This window comes from Phoenix dactylifera, chromosome 3 (genome assembly GCF_009389715.1).
Source record: "Phoenix dactylifera cultivar Barhee BC4 chromosome 3, palm_55x_up_171113_PBpolish2nd_filt_p, whole genome shotgun sequence".
NCBI lineage: Eukaryota > Viridiplantae > Streptophyta > Magnoliopsida > Arecales > Arecaceae > Phoenix > Phoenix dactylifera.
Window position 1 is genome coordinate 2,100,154 of NC_052394.1, and position 16,423 is coordinate 2,116,576.

A 16,423-nucleotide genomic window follows, 5' to 3' on the forward strand; every position below is an offset into this window, starting at 1 on the left:
TTTATATAAAATTGTACCAATAAGGTGCGATGCATGCAGAGAGCATATTGGATGGCTTGGACATCAAAATAACCATTTTCTGTAGAACTTATGTTAGATATAAATGCATTTTTCAGTGGCTCTCTCTCTCTCTCTCTCTCTCTCTCTCTCTGTGAGGGAAGTAAAAGGGCCAGGCCAAAATAGGTACCTTCATTAAAGATACCTATTTACATTGATACCATGGTGAAGGAAGGGAAGATTGAATATTTAATAGGAGTTTATTTTATAAAATGGTAAAGATACAAGTATAGATGAAAGTCTCTTTACACATTGCATAGGTTACTGTGGGATTTTATAGCCATTTGCCAAACAGGCCCTTATAACATACAACGAACCTACCATACCTAGGAATATCTTGTGATTCACATCACTTGGCTCCTCCTCCGATACCTCCCTTGCAAGAGCATGCATGCCCTTAACAGTGTGAAACAAGCCTCTCACATGGCTCCTTGTGTAATGTTACCCTTATATGGGCAAGTATCTAAGGCAAGCATTGCTACGATGATTCTATTGCTACCATGATGCATTGTCCCTCTGTAGCTTTGTTTCAAGATAATATTTGGCATAATCCCGCGAAAGCAAAAAATCAAATCTATGAAATTTGCACCTGACCTTTTGCAACCCAACCTCATAGTTATACTTCTATGGATCACATGGCAGATATGCAACAATATAAAAAAAGAAAAAAGGTTGGGTTTCATAGAAGAAAACTCTTTTTATGTTGGCTAGACTTGGCATGTGCAACATATATACCTAGAATTAAAGATAGGAGTTCTTATTCTTTCCATTTCAGGTTGAATTGAAAATAGATCGATTTGATTCTACAACATATATAGATGGCGCATTCGATGATATAAAGGACTAGAGGTTATGGATCTATCAATAGTCACATTCTACCTAGCAACATTTTTTTGCTTAATAATTAGAGATTTTATCTTTGAGTTTTGGATGGTACGTGTCCAAATATTATGGCTTGGATAATTATAGTGTGGGTAGATATCTCCCTCCACGAAAAAATACAACAAAGGTAGATGGCCAAGATATTTATTGATGTCGGCACCTTATATGCCGACTCTTCTTAAAAGCCTACGTGACTGTATGAGGATTAACTCTTCTAAGAGCGGTAGGTGTAAAGTAGCATACGTTAAATTTAAACTAACATCAGCAACGCAATCACCGACATTAGTTCAAACTTTCGGGCAAGGTTTTCCGTAATGATGGCAGAGGTCCCTCCACACGGCCCCCGGGTTGCCGTCTTCGTATCCAGAAGAACGTAAACCCTCGTGTTTTCCATCCTCTCTCTTTCTTCTCTCTCTTGCTGGCCTTTTTGTGGGATCCGGTCGACCCAGGATGGACACGGAGCTGCTGGAACTCGCAGCGGCAGTTCGAGTTCCGGCAGCAGGCCAAGTCCAGCGTCCGCCTCTCCAACCGGAATGTCGTTCGAACTGGTCCGCAAGTTCCAGGGGCTCCAGAGAATCGATTTCGACCTCCTCCACCCTATCTCTCCGGGAAGGAGCATATCATCCCTGTAAACCCTTCTCTTTCGCTGGAGTTTCCTTTTCTCAATTCCAAATCTCAGATTTTAAGGGTTTCTACGCCAACATTTTTGCCGGACAACTCGATTTCGATATATCACGCGAAAGAATTCTTGTTTTCTGAGAACCTTGTCCTATTTTTGGGTCCAATTAGGAAAAAAACGAATCTTGACAGTTTTGAAAGCGTAAACCCTCGTTCTGTTGTGCTGTCATATATCTCAACTTGAAGTCGTTATGCGAATGATTTCTTTCTTTCTTTCTCTTTTTTTTTTTTTTTTTTTGCTTAATCTTGTTTACTTTTGGGAACGATTAGGAAAAGGAGCAAATCTTGATAGGTTTCAACTTTTATGGCTTCCCTCCCACTGTGATATTACCAGATATCCCATTCGATTCAAATCACGCGGAAGATATCTTTTTCCCGATAATGTTTTTCCCCCTTTTGGGGCCGATTAGAACAAAAAAAACGATTTCTTGATAGCTTTCAGGGCTTGATCCTGCCACTATGATTGATAAGTTGGCGTTTTGTAGCAGGATCAGTTGAGGCTGGAGATGGAGACGGAGATCAAGAAGTCTCGTCGTCTGTCTCTAATTGATCTCTCTGACATTATTGGAGTTGATATGTACCATGTGGAGGGGTAGGCCCCAGAGATAGTCTCAGATGATTTGGGGCTAATGTTGATTAATGAGGAGATAATTTCATAGTGTTATTGGGATTCTGTGGTGGAAAATAAATGAGAAGTTGCAGGAGTGTAGTCAGATCCCCTTGGTTGAGTTTGCAGCCCAGTTGCATATTGGCTCGGAGTTGGTGGTGTCTGTTCTGGAGTCCCATCTCGGAACACTTGTAAGTAAACTTTATAATTTTGCCTAATATTATTTTTCTCATTTTTTGCTCGATAGTATTTTATTATGCTAATGTTTTTTCTATGCACGATCATATTTAAGCATGAAAAACAATACTATGTTCCACCAGCAATCTCATATTAAATAGGAGAAGGTTTCATCAATCGCATGGTTTGAGTTAACAGATATATACCTTCTGTAGACATTGTCTGTTGTACCGCCCCATACCATTTGGTACGGGGCATACCGTACCATACCGAAAGAAAACTGGTACGAAACATATCTTCAAGTTGATACAAGCCTCCTATACCGAGGTGCGTACTAGTCCGTACCGAGGTATATCAAGATAAAAATTGAGAAAAATAGTTATAGAGCTATTTTGGTATAGGAGTGTACTGTACTGTACCATACCGAACCGATAAGGTACCGATACGGTATCCGATACTGATATTGCGGATCTTATTTCTGCACTTTTTTAAAAAAATAAAGATGAGAAAACCCCAAAAAAATGTTACAGTAAAGTTTGTTGGAGCTGCAATACAATTTTATTTATTGTTTGTTAGATGTTATGATAATATTAATGTATATATTTTGTAAGTGTAATACAAATTGAAATTGATTTATTGACAAGACAATTTTGAAAAATGTGATGATCTGGGACAAAATAGCGGAAGTTCGAAACTGAAATTTAGGCAAGAAGAGGGGTTGGGCGCCTTTTGCTAGTAATTCTGTAAGATGCTTATAAATATGATAAGTTGTCCTTTCTGGACTATTATTTTTTTGATAAAAGATTGAATTAAGATTGCAAAAGAAGAGAAAAAAGGGACATGAAAGCTAATCTGTTTATTGTTTAAAACTTACAAAAGAACAATTGGTTGGACACCGTGTTGCTATCAAGATTAACATGAGCAAGCCATCAGCTCCGGCTTGGACAATGAGATTGGATTGTCCAATATGATACTCCATGAAATGAAGGAAAGAGGCCATGCACATTTGACCATTGCATAAATATCTATCTTCAAGATACCTTCAACTTTCTTCAGCTATGTAAAAAACTTGATCTGATTTTCATTTTTTCTGGTCAAATGATTTAAGCACAAAAAATTCATTTACATGATGATCTCAAGCTTATGCATAAGGAAAGAAACAAATGAACCAAAATGATGGAGTTCCTTGTAATGCTCTTTGTTCTCGAGCACACTAACTACCTTTGGATTCTCGAAATCACTCGTTCAATTGAATCATTAGAGGAATTCCCGGATGTTTAGAGAGATATACATTGAGAGAAGAGAAATTTCAGATAAAATGTGCAATGAAACATAATGTACACCACGGCGACAACCCAGGGGCTGAGTTTTATATAAGCTTTCTTGACAGGGGCTTGGGCCATTGGCCTGGCCCAGCTCCAATTCTTTGGAGCCTTGTGGTTTTGAAGTGGAGAGGAAGAGAGAAGAAGGAGAAGAAATGGTGGTGGTTTATGTGAAAGGCAGAGGAGCAGCAGCATGAGTGCCTTTATGTGCCTGTGCCAGTCGATCATTGATAGGATTGCTGAATCCATCTTCAACATCGCCGCTCTCCTCCTGCCTAGCGAGACACTGCGCCCTCATGGGGATGATACTTTCAGAGATGTACATCCTCCTCTTCCTTTTCTCTTCATTTCTTCTCCTTTCTTCAAATTACAGCTGAAGAAGAATTTTCAAGGCTGTGATATAGGTTCTTCCCCTCTCATCCAATCTAGAATTGGTGGTAACTACCTTAAATTTTGAAACTATTATCTCCCAATGTTTTGTTGGCCTAGACTGAATTAAGGTTCCTCACACCTCAATTGCCTCAACCAGTGTGGTAGTGTCTATGAGCAACTGGAAAAGAACGCTTGTATATGTTTTCTGGAGTAAAATTGCTCTAAAGTTTCATGCTTTTTGACATTCAGCAGATGACTTTTTTCTGTTTCAGAAAGTTATATAGAGATCGTGCTTGCTCTACAGAGATCCTTATCAAAAGTTGAGGCTTATGCTTCTAAGGTTAGATATTGTTCCACTTTAAAACAACTTTTTCTTTTTCTTCTTTCAAGCTTCAGTGAATATTTATTGTTTACGGTAAACCAGTTTTTATGCAAGTGAAAAAAAATGGAAGGTTTGGGATAAACAAAATTTGCAAAGTACTCATTGAAAGCATTTGTAATTTGTTCCAGGACCAGGTTCAGTACAAACATTCTTGTCAACTCATGCCCTCAGAGTGCATATTACAAGCATCGAAAAGGTAGTGAAGTGTTCTCAATTGATAAGTTTGCCTGATTTAAATCTGACACAAATCTTTTCTGGCACTTCTTCTGTATATACTACTTACAATGCTGACCAAGTGCTGTGCATTATTTTGAGCTATTCATGGGGCATCTATAATAAAAGCATTATCCATTTTCTTATTTTTTGTGTTGGTTAAAATGAAATTTCATCAAGGGATTCTTGATTAAGTTCAATGGCGGTAACACCTAATTATAAATGGTCAGGTTTTACCAATTAGAAACTTTGTACTCCTTACTTTGATAGTACTCAGGCTGTACCTTCCAAGTTTTACTAATTTTGGTCATTAAAGTTATGATAATTTTTCAAATTTGTAAAAATTTGCACTAGATGGTAGCAAAAAGATCAAGGAAGACACCAAAGAGGAAAAGAAACACACCTTTTATCAGGTAGTTTTAGCATGAAAGGAATTGTATAAGGTCCTAGAGCATTTGTTACTGGTATAAAATACCACTCGTTATAGACTAGTCTGCAAAACACGAATATTTATTATTGAAAGATGGCAACTTGTCCTGCTGCTTGAGATCTCGTAAACCTGTTTCACTGTAAGCCTTCACTGTTATTCCTGTTTTCACCTTAGCCTTTGAAAGTTTTAACATAAATCACTTTCGGTAGTTAAACTTCCACTAATGCATATGTTGGCAAGCTCCCAGCCTACAGTAAGCTATCGGATACCTTGTACTTTGCAAATCCCAAAGGGCCATGAAGAAATTCAATCGTTTTGAAGTCACCTTCAGTAATAATTTCCAATTACTCATATCTTGGCAAGCTCTCAGCCTATGGTAAGCTGTCCAAATACCTCAAACATTTCATACCCCAATAATTCCTATAGAAGTCGGTCACTTTGGAAGTAACACAAGGGAATTGACTGCAGATCTTTGCCAGCCCTCAGTTACTGATGGAAGAATCAGTAAGATTTTTTAAAAAATAGATATTTTTGGAGAGTTGGAAAGTGAAGGGTGTATTTTAATGATGGTAGGTGCTTTCTTTTCTAGGCCTCAAATAAGGATAAAATAAGCTACTTGAGGGATGTTATAATTCATAGTTTAGTAAGATAATTTTCTTCCTTTTACACTATTTTTAATATTTTAAACTAGTAAATGCATAACTTCTACGATTGATAACATTATGAGAAGAGATCCTCTTAAATCCTGTGTCTGTGCGAGAACTGTGACCGGACGAACAAACTCTAGCACTCATGATGCATGTTTGCTGAACTTAATGGTCTCTAGAGGAGGGAAAGAGGGGTAGCATGACATCACAATGATTACTAAAAAAGGGAATATTGATTTTTTATGAAGTATTTTAGAAATTATTTTCTATATAACAATAAGAAGTTTGGCGAGCTCAGCACGTTTGATTTTATAACATGGTATTTATACAACCTACTAAACGACTCATTCATAGGGTTCAAAGCAGGAGCAGTTACGAGAACTTGGAGACCAAGAAATAATCTAGATATTGTGATGCTATAACCTATCCACCCTTTACCTAATCCATTCGCCGTGCTCCCCATTATTGTATTCTTTGTGAAGGATTGGTCCATAGTCTAACAAATTTTTATTTGAAAGAGCCTCATCTCACAGTTTAAAAGATGTCATGCCAACATTGCTACCAAAAAAACCTTCAACTTCACCACTATTCTTGCATTTATGCATTAAATAGTTTCAGATGCTATTCCTATGTAGTCACTTCAACTGGGCTAACTAAACCTAAGCATGCAGTAAGGATAGGCAATGAAGATATAAGCTAGCTAGATGTCTCAGATCAAAAGTGAATTATCCTTCTCAAGAAACATAATACAGATCTGCTTCTCAGGGGTCAATTTCTACTTAGGGCTTTTTATGAGTATATGTCACATTCCCATGTTTACCTTCCTTAATAAGGCCACTAGTCATGAGGTAGAACCATCAAAACCTCTAACAGGTAATTTTTACATATATGCACTACTAGTGCTACCACCGCCTTCTACCACACTTTTACAATTTTATCAAAGTTTACTTATTATTAAACACAAACTTCAAACCACCATAAGATGATTTACACTCTTTTGAGAAGCATCGCTAAAGACAAAGGTATCATATAAAAGTTAAAATTGGCATTCAACTATCACAAAATCTTAACATTAGAACCCATGAATTAATCCATGGCACTTTATATTTTAGATCATACATTCCACAGGATTCCCTAGGTGGAGCATAAGAAAGCTCAGAGATGAAGCAAATGGGACACATTCCTTACTTTACACACCCACTTGTTGGGATTAGTGGGGTTTACAACTGATTCATGATTGCTTAAGCAAATGGTGAATTTTAGGACTTCGCATTTTTCATTTTCAAACGACCAGAGCATCTGCCTAGATTGAGGAGAAAGACTTGGAGACAGCCCAAAATGAAGCTTTGACTGCGAGTTTGTCGTGACTTTATCCTTAAAAACAGTCTTGCTATTAGAAGGCTGGGCCCTTTGCCCTCAAATATCTTTGTTCTAATGAGCTTGCTAGCCCTGGCCACAATGGTGGACCTCAAGTTTTTTGGAGATTCAATGCCAGAGCAATTATTACAACCATCAATTTCAACATTGCTGGTTAATTAAATGTTTCCTTGCTTCACTGAGATCATATACCCTAGAAATCATCTAGGACTTCCTGCAAACATTTTGCTAGAAGTGACTTGGATCAGCTAAAATCTTCTATCATCTTAGTCTGGCTATAGGTGGTTTCTGCTGAGATACTGATCGCGGATTTAAGTAGAAGTCCTCATCACATTTTCCTATATTTCTGCCCTTGAGTAGAGGACCTAGAGGTTTTACATCTTATTCAATAAATCTGCACCGATTTCACATTCTTTTGGAGGTTACACACCTTAAATAACACCTAACTTATATGATAAACTTCCTTGATCATGCCATATTTCTCATTTTCTTATGCCATGAAAGAGACTTGTTAGCCAAGGACACTTTTGGTAATGTGATCATGGAGAAGAAAACGAGGTGTAAGTGGATTGGGAACAATTCTCAGCTTATCATTCATAGAGGACAGTTGCCCTGTATGATGAGGTACAAGTGGATTAAGCTATGCCTCATGGATAGAGACCCCAGTAGCTGAACCATAAATTTGACTTTTATTTTGACCAACTCTGGAACTTTGAGAATTTACTGGTAATCTCCCAATTTTTTTGAAAGATTTTGTACCTTAGTAGCAGGAATCTTCTATGTAAGGTGGTGCAACCATTTCTAAATCTTCTCGGAAACTCATCCTTGCACCCACTTTTTTTTTTTTTTTTTGCATTTTTTGTGGGACCTACTTCCACATACTTGCACCCAACAGGCTTCCAATTACTATGTTTTGAACATTAATAACTATTATCAGAGTCGATAAGATAGAATTGTATGAAATTTTAGTTGTAACTAAACAATGAATGGGCCAATTCAAAGGTCAGTAGAGTATGGGCCAGTTCAAAACCAAGTGTTCCAGACCTCAGCCAATTGTAACTGTAACCAAATTTAAATCCTCCTCCTCCTCCTCCTCTCTCTCTCTCTCTCTCTCTCTCTTCTCTCTCTCTCGCTCTCTTTGGGTGTGCATGCATATGGAGTGCGCGTGCACATGCATGTGTAGAGGACTTAAAGCATTTCAAAGTTTCTAGTTTCTTTGCCATCGCTTTGCCTTAGAATTTATAAGAAATTAAAAACTGACTTCTCGTTTGGACTAAGATTTCCTTTTCTGTGCATTGCTTCATAATTTTAAGGATGCATCTGTTTTCACAAATTTTATCTCCTTTACCTGTACTCATTTATCATTCTATATAACCTTAAGTTTCCTGTCTTATAGACTAACTACTAATTGTTTCTGTGATGTGCTTTTAATGTTATATTTTTGTTTGCACTACTGATGTATTGCCTGGTAATATTATACAGATATCCATTATTTTTTCTAATTCTCAGGCTATCGTCTATTTTCTAGATAGCAAGCTTCGTGATGGTATGCAACTGTGATGGGCTGGAAAAGAACTTGTTAGGGGAAAAAGGTTATCTGATTGCACAGGTGAAGACAACGATAGATGTACTTTGTAAAATCAAAATCATATATTGCCAGGAAATTCATTGCATGAGTCGGTCTTTTGATGGCAGATTATCATCAAATTGAAGTCAGCTTCCTCGGGGCTGTAAGCTCTCTCTCACATTACTGAAAGATATACAACTGGTGTTTCATCAGTTTTGTACATTTTTTGTTGCTTGTGGCTGTTCCTGTAAGGTTTTGGGTTCTTCAAGTGTTTTTGGTACATCTCCATTATGCTGTCACAAGGCCTGCAGTCCCACACTTTCTGAATTATTCTTCTTTCAGAATTGCTGTTCACCTGACAGGTAAAAAGTTCAGAGGAATTTAGAAACCGGAACAGTAGCATTATTAGTGAACAAGGAAAAGGTATCCTATGAACAGTTATCTCAAAGAATCTTTGGCACGTGACTTTTCAGTTCAAGCACATGCATTGTAACCCTGATCTTATAATATTCTTTTTCTGATGTATTATGAGCTTTATGATTTAGCAAAGATATACTGGCAGATTCTAAAGCAAGTGAATTCTAGTTAGAGGATATTTTAGCCCCCACAAGTGCCTTCCAAGACATCATCTGTAATGATTATTGTTTAGATCAATGATATTTTTGTCTTATACTATTTCTTGCACAATTATCAATCTTCTAAAATTATTAGAAAATATATCAAACATCAGATTTCACATTGCCATCTTGATGTAGGTCATCACCATGTTCCTTGCAGCTTATAAAGAAATTTTCTTTTTTAAAACAAGTCGATGAATGGTCCAATTTTTGCTGAAGCCACTTCAATAGCTATAAAGACGAAGGCAAAGACATTAACTTCTGCTTCTCTGCACACACCTTAACAGAGAAGCTCGCGACAAGATGGTCCATTTGATCTCTTGTTATACTCATCAAAGTGATAGGTTATAGGCAACAGCTTTATGTACAGTTGCTGGCGCTGATAAATATAGTGCAGTTTAAATGCATGGAGCATATTGAAATTTCTTTCACATGTTGCTGAGTATGACCCCATCTTGGTTGCAGCTTTTATCTGCAAACTAATCGAGTAATACTTGAAAAGATTAGATTAGTGGTATACAGGAAAGGTTTCAAGGCTACGTGCTTTTCTTGTGTTCTTTTCCTGCCATGTGAATGCCACTTGTTCTAAGGAGCATAAATTGCAAAAAAGTTAAGACAAGTTGCTTAATTGAGAATATTTCCAACTGAAAAGTATCTGCAAGGAAAAAAGAAAAAGCCACCATGTATTTCTTGGTGTCATCTATGTGCTCTGTTTGCTGCTAACTCCAGCCATCATTATGAAAGAGGTCTTCAACACAGCTTTTTTTTTCCTTTACTGAAACAGGCATATCATACAACGCGGTCTTCAACATAGCTTCGTGAACTTATAATTATAACGGAAGCAGCAAAAAAACTGTTTAGGAGTAATTTGTTATTAGCTCTTGAGACAAGAAAATCTAATATGAATTTATTGCAGATAATCTTTAGAAATATATTACGTTCCCAACAATTTCACTATTCAGATGCATTTTAGAGTGAAGGATTAAAATATTGAAAAAAAATCATGTACTTGTGCTCTTGGTGATATAAACTATTCAATTTAGTATTTGTGGACAAGTTCGATGACAGAGAACTTATTATTTTATTTTTCCAGAACAGGTTTCGAGATATGTGTGTATCTAAGTGATTAAGCTTGTGAATTTATCATCCATGACTTAATGTCATTCAGGTCAAGAGTGAAGAATATGAGTGCATCTATAATCAAGCATCCTGTAGAACTTGAGATGTTAAGAAGCACCACTTATGATTACCTTAAGTAAAAAGGTATTATTTTAAGTACATTACAGCAGAATGATTTTTGTTATGTCAAATTTAATTTCCTACTTGCAAAATAAAACTAAACCATTTTATTCAAATAGCAGTTGATAAAAGGTTTTTAGATACTTAAAGATCATGAAATGCCTTTAAATATAGAGTTTATGTATTCTAATAGCATAGGTGCAGAGCTCTTAATCACTTAATCATGGAGCAGTGTGTCATGTCAAGCATGGAATCTGGTATATAAAGAACTATCGTATGAAGATTTTCTTATGAAGGTTCTGCCGTTCAACATCAATAACATAATGACTTGATGCGTCAAATATCTTGGTGAAGAAATAAGATATTAAATCATAGCAAATTGTAATCATGTGTCCAAAGTTAGATGTACTTACAGAAGTCCATGCATCTTCTTATTTTCTTTGAGAACTTAAACAATGCATGACAAATGACATCATGCAGCCAAGTGCACCAAATATATGACTGAAGAATCTCATCTCCTTGCCCTATAGAGCCCAGAGAAAGTTAGGTGGAGAAAGGTGTCCCTGTTTCATGCTTATCAGCGCTTAAAGCGCCGAACATAATTAGTGGGGTTAGTTATGCTGCTTCCTTTAGCTTGAATCTTGCTAGACCTTTTGCTGACATGCCTACTCAGTTCAAGATTTATTTATCTGCAGCTGAAGACTTCCAGTCCTTTGTTTTATAATCACGGAAACATTTTGTCATGGAATTGGTATATGCAGTTATGCTTATTTAATGCAGAGTGTCGAGCAGCTCAAAGTTTGTTTCTCTGATGAGATCATCATTAAGGTGCCCACTGTGAAAATTTACAGATAGCTTCAGACTATGGTGTTTGTGAGTTATCTTGTTACAGATAGCTTCAGACTATGGTGGTAATGAGTTATAATATTTAGAGATCTCCCCCAGCCCTCTTTTTTTAACCCTCTTTCTCTTGTTGATTACTGGTTTCCTTTTTCCTTCCATTTTCCCGTGAAAATTTACCAGTTTATGCAAACCGAAATTCCAGGCATCACAAAGAGGATTCTTCATAGCAGGGATGCAGTCCAAAGTTTTTTAGTTAAATCCGACAGCTGATAAGCATGACTAATATGTCGTGACAGACTCATCCTATAGCAGATTTAGCTGCAGTGTCTCTTTGTTTGACGACTCGACAAAATCTTCCTTCAGGACACGTTTGTTGGTGGAACAAGGGGGTGGTCTGTCGCATTCATTCGAATGTTGTCTAAGTTCATTGTTTAATGGTCTTTTTGGATGTAGCCAGACAATTGAAAAGATGCATCCGTGTAGGGTGGTTGTCCCAAGAAACTAATCCCATACTGAAGCTTGTAATCAGCTGATTTGATATTCTTGCCAGTACCACTTTCCAAAAATTTTGTTCTTAAGCATCCAAAGAATCTCTTGATTAAGGAAACCAAACCTGTGAAGGAAGCAAGTCAAAAAAAATTCGTCGGAGTACATGTAGCATGATTCACAGATTTGTAAGTTGGATATATCTTTAGGAAAAATTTAGTTTTTTTCACTCAAATGTACTCACTATTAACGAAGTGTACAAACTCTGCCATGTTTTAATAAATTATCGCAATGCACAACAAAAGCATCTGGCACTGGGAAGTACATGCGATGCTTTGATTTAATGTGCAAACAACTGACACTAGAAGACATGCAAGATTGCATGATTCTTGTTGGTGATAATTTACCTAAAGAGAGTTTTGAGCATAATCGATTTTTATCATTTAAGCACCCAATATCACCCCATCTTTATGCAAGTAGGGAACTGAGAACTATCACTGCCGTTGTGAAGAGCAATGCTGCTGCCTTTTCACTATAAAGCAATGTTATGTGGAAAGGTAGCACTTCATCTAGGGTCACATCTGATTTGGGAGGCCATAATCTGGTGTCTATAAACTGTTCTCAGTAGCTACGCCTGAATGCTTTTCGCCATAAGCCCTTGTATTTTTAACTGTGATCACCAGGACCCCCAAGTGTTATTTTATTGTGCACTTGCGGCATTTGATCTAGGCGATTAGAAGACACACTGAATCTCCTCGACAGGGCTGAGGCTTCGGAACTTGAACCTGGGGAAGTAGCATCTGTCCTTAAGCGTACAAACCGAAGGATTAATAAAAAACTATGGCTCCTGCTTGTGCTCAGACCTGGACCAGTTGACGAGCAAATTTGTTTAAATTGCTTCGACTGCCGCTATTCTAGTCTAGAATGCTATTGCACCGGCTAACTTTGGAAATGAAAATAATGCATATCATGGGTGGTTGTGTGAGAACTGTACATGCATGTATTTAGTCTCATATTGATTATTCGCTGGATAGATCTTGTATACTTGTACAGAATCAAGGAGCCCATATAATACCTTTCGATGAGCTATTTTGGATGAGGTTGAGTTGTGACAAATAGTATTAGAACGGATCCAGCCTATAACCTATGTGGACTAGGAGACACTGCAGTACAGGTTTATTGGGGCTGGGTACGGATTGATCGTAGTGTTTGTGATTAGATTTGAATGAATTTGAATCCTTAGTCTGACAAGGACGTCAGGACTTCAACGAAAAGAGTATGTGAGGACAGTATGTGCATGTATTTAGTTCCATATTGGTTATTTGTTGGGTAGATATTGGGTACTTATACAGAATTAAGAAGTTCAAATAATACCTTCCGGCTAGCCATTTTGGATGAGGTCCTGAGTTGTGATAAGCTGGAAGTTAGAATATTATCAAGTTTGCTTCGGCAATTTTGAGTTGTTACATATATAATTCTTTTGCAGCTGGTTCCAGTGGAACGCTCTCTACATTGAGGCTCACAAAGCTATTTGAGTTGGTGGAAGCGCCATGGAAATTGTTGTCCGGTCCCAAGGGCAGGACATGGTCACTTTGTATAAAATCTATGAACGTTCGACAAAGTTACATTGAAAGTGCAAATATGATTCCAAGTACTGAACAGAAGTATTTCCTACCATAGCCAATGAGCGTCGGACAAATGAAAGAGAGAAAGATGTAGCATGATCTGAGAAACAGTTTGTTGTTTGTGCTGCTTATGATGGACTAGATTTCAGGTTAGAAACAAACGTAGTCGAAGGTACAACCTTAGAACAAACATGGAACCTTTGATTGCTAAACAAACGAGGCCGAGCCTCAATTCCGCGAGTGAAGTTTGGATTTGAATGAAGCTTTTCATCTTGACATGCACGATTAAGCCTAGAATCCATGGCCATTTCCAGCGGAAGTGAAGCACAACCAAATCCTCAAAAGCTAGCAAAATCAGATTCTCAGAAAGTAGGAAAAGAAGAACTCCCAAAAATCACATACATTAAGTACTGATCTTATCCTCATCATCCCCGGAAAGGCCAAGTCTCTCTCGAGTCTCACAAGCTGCAGCAATCCTAGGAGCAGACATCACTTGCACTCTTTCTCGCGCATGCTAGCTGCTGGGACTTCCTGCAGTAGGCTATTGCTCCTTGGATCGAGCTCTCCACCTCCGAATTAACGCTGCTGCTCCTCTTCAGAATCTGTGGCTGCAGGTGGTATCCATTTGAACTTGCATTCGAAAAGGAGGAAGAGCATGATGAAGATGCAGATGAAGATTTGGCTGTCGAATTCCATTTAATGATACCAGAAAAAGACTTCCTATGACTCCACTCTTCTTCATTTTGCTTCCCGCCATCAATGCTCCTCATGAGAGTAGCAGCACCCTTGTCTCCCACTAGGTAGCATCTCTCCCTCTGAATTTGGCCGAATGGTTTCTTTTTCCCTGCCTTCGCGTAGCCATTTGAGCACTCCTTGGACTCATCCGAGCAGTCTGATTTGGCGAAGAAAGACTTGAGGTAAGCTCGCGATGCCTTCAGCTTGAGACCCAGAGATGACTGCCCGATCAACTTGAGCCTCTTGGACCAAGACTTCTTTGGATTCGATTGAACGAGCCCGATAGAGCATTCGGACAAGCTGCCCTCTGAATTGAGCTCTCCGCTAACATGGCAAGAAGTGGCAGGAGAGATGCTGCAGCATTTCTCAGACGGAGTGCTTGCGGCAGTGCATGGAGTTGTGGCCATCTTCTCTTCAAAGGCATCTGGAGGCTTTCCATGGGGTGGGGAGGTGGAGCTCTGGAGGAGCTTCCGAACCATTTGGAGGCGAGGCGGGAGATGTAGAGGGAGGAGCTTTCCTTTGTAGAAGAGCTCATCGGCAGGGAAGGTGGTGCTCTCTCTATCTCTTGGGTTGGCAGACATTTGGAATTCAAATTCTTTAGAATGTGGAGGAGAGGAAATGGTGTAGCACAAGAAGGTGGCGGAGCCGATATCCATGTCTATGTAGTCTTCTTCTACTAAGTGGTCGCAGGGGGGAAGGCTCTTTGCCATTCCAGTGTTGCGATGGCCGAACTAACAATTGCAGCGTCTCTGTTCGGTGCTATCTCCTCCCTCTTCTCTCATCAATGTTATCGGCGCTTGCTTGATGGTGGGAAAGAAGTGGGAGGAGGAGGGCATCCTTTAGTAGGAATAGAGCCAAATAAGAAAGAATTATGGAAGAAGGGCTGTCATCCAAGATAACAAATGCAGGGAATTTTAAAGGGGAGCCATCCATCTTATCGGTCCCCCCACCCTTTTTCATATGACCCATATTTCGTCCTCTTTTAAACTTGTGTCCCTTAACCTTCCACTAAATGTTGTGTTCCGAGTTAAACATGTTCATTTAGTAATGGTACTTCAATTGGCATCGTTTTCTGATTGTTCCGTAGTTTGAGCCTCAGATTTTGAACTAGGGAACAACGAGAGTCAAGCACGTACTGTGAGCATGTCAAGTATGAGGAATTGAAAGAGTTTTATGCGATACAATTTAAGTAAAGAAAAACTGATTGAGATGGTAATATTACCACGGCTAAGTAAAAAAAAAAGGCTAACTCGATGGTTGAAGACAAAATGGGAACGGAACTTGAAAAAGATCGCAGTAACATACCTCGTGTGGCCCCTGATAGAATGAATGGACCAGCAAAGCAAATGGTAAATAATTGGCAACAGGTTACTCAGGTTACTTTGGCTAGAGCTAATTTTTTTACCCCATTTTTTTTATTAAAAAAATTCTCCACCCTCCAGGTTTCTGAGGACATGTTTGGCAAAATCTTGTCGGATTCCAAGTGATACGGAGAACATGGTGCAAGAGGGTCGCGGCTTGATCCAGGTGAGATTAATAAAAAAAAAAAAAAGAAGAAGAAAACGACCTTGGGGACTCAAAAAAACTTCTCGAGATATTTCTTTACATATGCACCCCCCCTCTTCCACTCTCTCCCCTCCTTCGCATCCCTGTCTCCAAGCCATCCTGCTGGATCCGACAAGATCTATAAGAATTCTCCTAAGAAGGCATTTAAATTTGAAGAACAGAAACCCCTATACAGCCTAAGTCCATCATATTCACGACATCTTATCTTCAATGAACCTCATAGTTCCTGAAGAAAGTCTATATCCATACACTGGGCCCTGCTGCTATTATCTTTGAATCCTTTTCCACTTGGAAAAATTTCTGCTAAAGTAAATTTTCTATTTAAAAACTCCTTCAAGGTCTACCAACAAAACATCCAAAGCCCTCCGCAAAGACTACCCACCCAACCCCTCCTCCTCAATGGCTCATACACTGGGTTCCCCTCTCTCAACACGTTCCTAAATCTGGTGGACTATGATTGTATTCCACACGAGATACATTTTGGATCAGTATTCCACACAACTAGAGACAACTGGATTTTGGCATCACCACCTGGGATCATCGCCTCTAGGCCAGAAATCCTTCAATGAAACTCAACAGTAATTTGACACCCATTATTTAC

The 16,423-nt window shown here is 38.5% G+C and overlaps 1 protein-coding gene and 1 long non-coding RNA gene across 5 annotated transcripts; one reads left to right on the forward strand and one right to left on the reverse strand.

Moving 5' to 3' along the window:
• Positions 1 to 1,243: 1,243 nt before the first annotated feature.
• LOC103710424 lies at positions 1,244 to 9,386 on the forward strand. Of its 4 annotated transcripts, none has more exons than XR_003386457.2 (6): positions 1,258 to 1,567; positions 2,106 to 2,415; positions 4,348 to 4,435; positions 4,606 to 4,673; positions 8,673 to 8,753; positions 8,840 to 9,386. It is a non-coding gene; the product is annotated as an uncharacterized LOC103710424 (long non-coding RNA). The 4 variants fall into 4 exon arrangements; XR_604626.3 differs by having other exon boundaries at positions 1,266 to 1,567; positions 4,368 to 4,435; XR_005510908.1 differs by having other exon boundaries at positions 1,244 to 1,567; positions 2,103 to 4,435.
• A 4,072-nt stretch (positions 9,387 to 13,458) lies between these two features.
• LOC103711225 (probable membrane-associated kinase regulator 4) lies at positions 13,459 to 16,219 on the reverse strand. Its single transcript, XM_008797296.4, has one exon. It carries the CDS (start codon positions 14,964 to 14,966, stop codon positions 13,998 to 14,000), a length of 969 nt encoding a protein of 322 aa, XP_008795518.2. The 5' UTR covers positions 14,967 to 16,219; the 3' UTR covers positions 13,459 to 13,997.
• Between the last annotated feature and the right edge of the window lie 204 nt (positions 16,220 to 16,423).